The sequence below is a fragment of the Aureococcus anophagefferens genome (genome assembly GCF_000186865.1).
Source record: "Aureococcus anophagefferens unplaced genomic scaffold AURANscaffold_63, whole genome shotgun sequence".
In the NCBI taxonomy this organism is placed as follows: Eukaryota; class Pelagophyceae; order Pelagomonadales; family Pelagomonadaceae; genus Aureococcus; species Aureococcus anophagefferens.
The window spans coordinates 31,839-33,663 of NW_008705616.1; the positions used below are offsets into that span (position 1 = coordinate 31,839).

General features: G+C 76.0%; 1 protein-coding gene across 1 annotated transcript in view; it reads left to right on the forward strand.

Annotated features, from left to right (window-relative positions):
- The window catches only part of AURANDRAFT_68090 (hypothetical protein), a gene marked incomplete at both ends in the record, with an annotated part of 3,953 nt that extends 2,227 nt beyond the window's left edge, over positions 1 to 1,726 (forward strand). Inside the window, 2 exons of the mRNA XM_009043703.1 lie at positions 53 to 625; positions 809 to 1,726. Of these exons, the coding sequence (XP_009041951.1) occupies positions 53 to 625; positions 809 to 1,726 (1,491 nt within the window). The remainder of the gene's footprint in view (positions 1 to 52; positions 626 to 808) is intronic.
- Between the last annotated feature and the right edge of the window lie 99 nt (positions 1,727 to 1,825).

Below are 1,825 nucleotides of genomic sequence, written 5' to 3' on the forward strand. Positions count from 1 at the left end.
AGAGAAGACGACTCGTCCAAGAATCAGCCGAAACGACGTCGATTCGACCGAGAGAGAGCGGTTCGAAGTTTCGCTGGACGGGGCCATTCCACTGGTCGTTTCCGGCGCAGGCTGGCCCGAGCTCTCCCTCGACGGGCGCCTCGACGCGGCGCCGCCGCCGCCGGACGCCGACGGCCCCCTGCCCCTCGCCCTCTGCCGCCTGGCGGCGCCGCCGCCGCTGGGCGGCGCGCGCGTCGCGGTCGCGGCGGCGTGGGCCGACGCGGACGTCTCGTTCTCGCTCGCGGGCGCCGCCGCGCCGGGGCCCCGGCCGCCGCCGCCGCCGCCCGGGTCCGTCGTCCCGGCGTGGCACGCGCCCATGGTCGCCGACGCGGCCCGCAACGCGGCCTACGCGGCCGCGGTCGCCGGCGCCGTCGCCGCCGCGCTCCACCGCGCGGCCGGCCGCGGCGCGCCCCTCGTCCTCGACGCCGGCGCGGGCGTCGGCGTCCTCGGCCTCTTCGCCGCGGACGCCGCCGGCGCTGCCGCCGTCGACGTCGTCGGCGTCGAGACGTGCGCCGCACTCGTCGACGCGTCGCGCGCCGTCGCCGCCCGGGCGGCGCTCGCGCCGGGGCAGATCGTCGACTCCTGCGTGGACATCACATCTTCGAGCCGACTTCAATGTGAGCATACTCGACGGTTCCGACGCGAGTTCTTCCGCCGCGCTTCGAGCACGACTCGTCCAAACATTGGCCGAATCGACTTCGATGTGACCGAGCTCGAGCATTTTGAAGTTCGGTGGGGACCCCCAAACCGGGGGTTGATTTCCACACAGGTCGACTTCCGCCGGGGCGACGCGCGGTGGCTCCGCGCGGGCGCGGCGGCGCCGGCGCCGCGCGGCGGCGACGTCGCGATCGACCGCCGCGCGGACCTGCTCCTCGTCGAGCTCTTCGACTGCGGCTGCCTCGGCGAGCGCGTCCTCGCCGTCGTTGGCAACGCCTGGCGTCGCGCGCTCCGGCCCGACGCGGCCGTCGTCCCGCGCGCCTGCGCGGTCCGCGCGGTGCTCGTCGCGGACGCGGCGACGCTCTCGCGCGACGGCGGCGGCGTCGACGTGTCCTGCCTGAGCCGCTACGGCCCCGGCGCGGCCTACGAGGGCGAGCGGCTCGCGCGCGGCGACTACGAGGCCCTCAGCGAGGCCGCGGAGGTGCTCGCCTTCGACCTCTCCGACCGCGCGGCCTTCCTCGGCGAGCGGTCGCCCGAGCGCGGCTGCGGCCCCGCGCGGCGGACGGTCCGCGCGCGCCGCGGGGGCACCGCCGTCGCCGTCGCCTTCTTCTTCGACCTCGATCTCGCGGACGGCATCGCGCTCACGACGGAGCCGGAGGCACTCGCGGCGCCGGCGGGGGACGGAGCGCCGGCACGCGCGAGCCACTGGCCCACGGCCGTCCAGCGGCTCCCGCCCCGGGAGCTCGCGGCCGGCGAGGCGGTCGACGTCGTCGTCGCGCACGACGGTCAGCGCGTCTCCTTCGCCTGGGCCGACGACGAGGACGGCCGCGCGCCCGAGGACGACGTCCACCGCGTCCTCGTCGCGCGCCACGACGCGCGGCTCCGCGAGCTCCGGCGCGTGCTCGCCGGATCGGCTGCGCCGAGGAGCGTCGCCCTCGCGGACGCCGCGCTCGCCCTCTCCGGGGACCCGAGCCTCGGGCCGGTGCACGGGGACCTCGCCGACGCACTGGGCCGGGACCTCTTTCTCTAGGCATACTCGAGGCGAGGTAGGGCCCAGCAGGTCAGGTTTGATTTCTATGGCCGTTGAAGCGGCGTTTAACATACCCATGGGCAGGATATGTTAAAACCG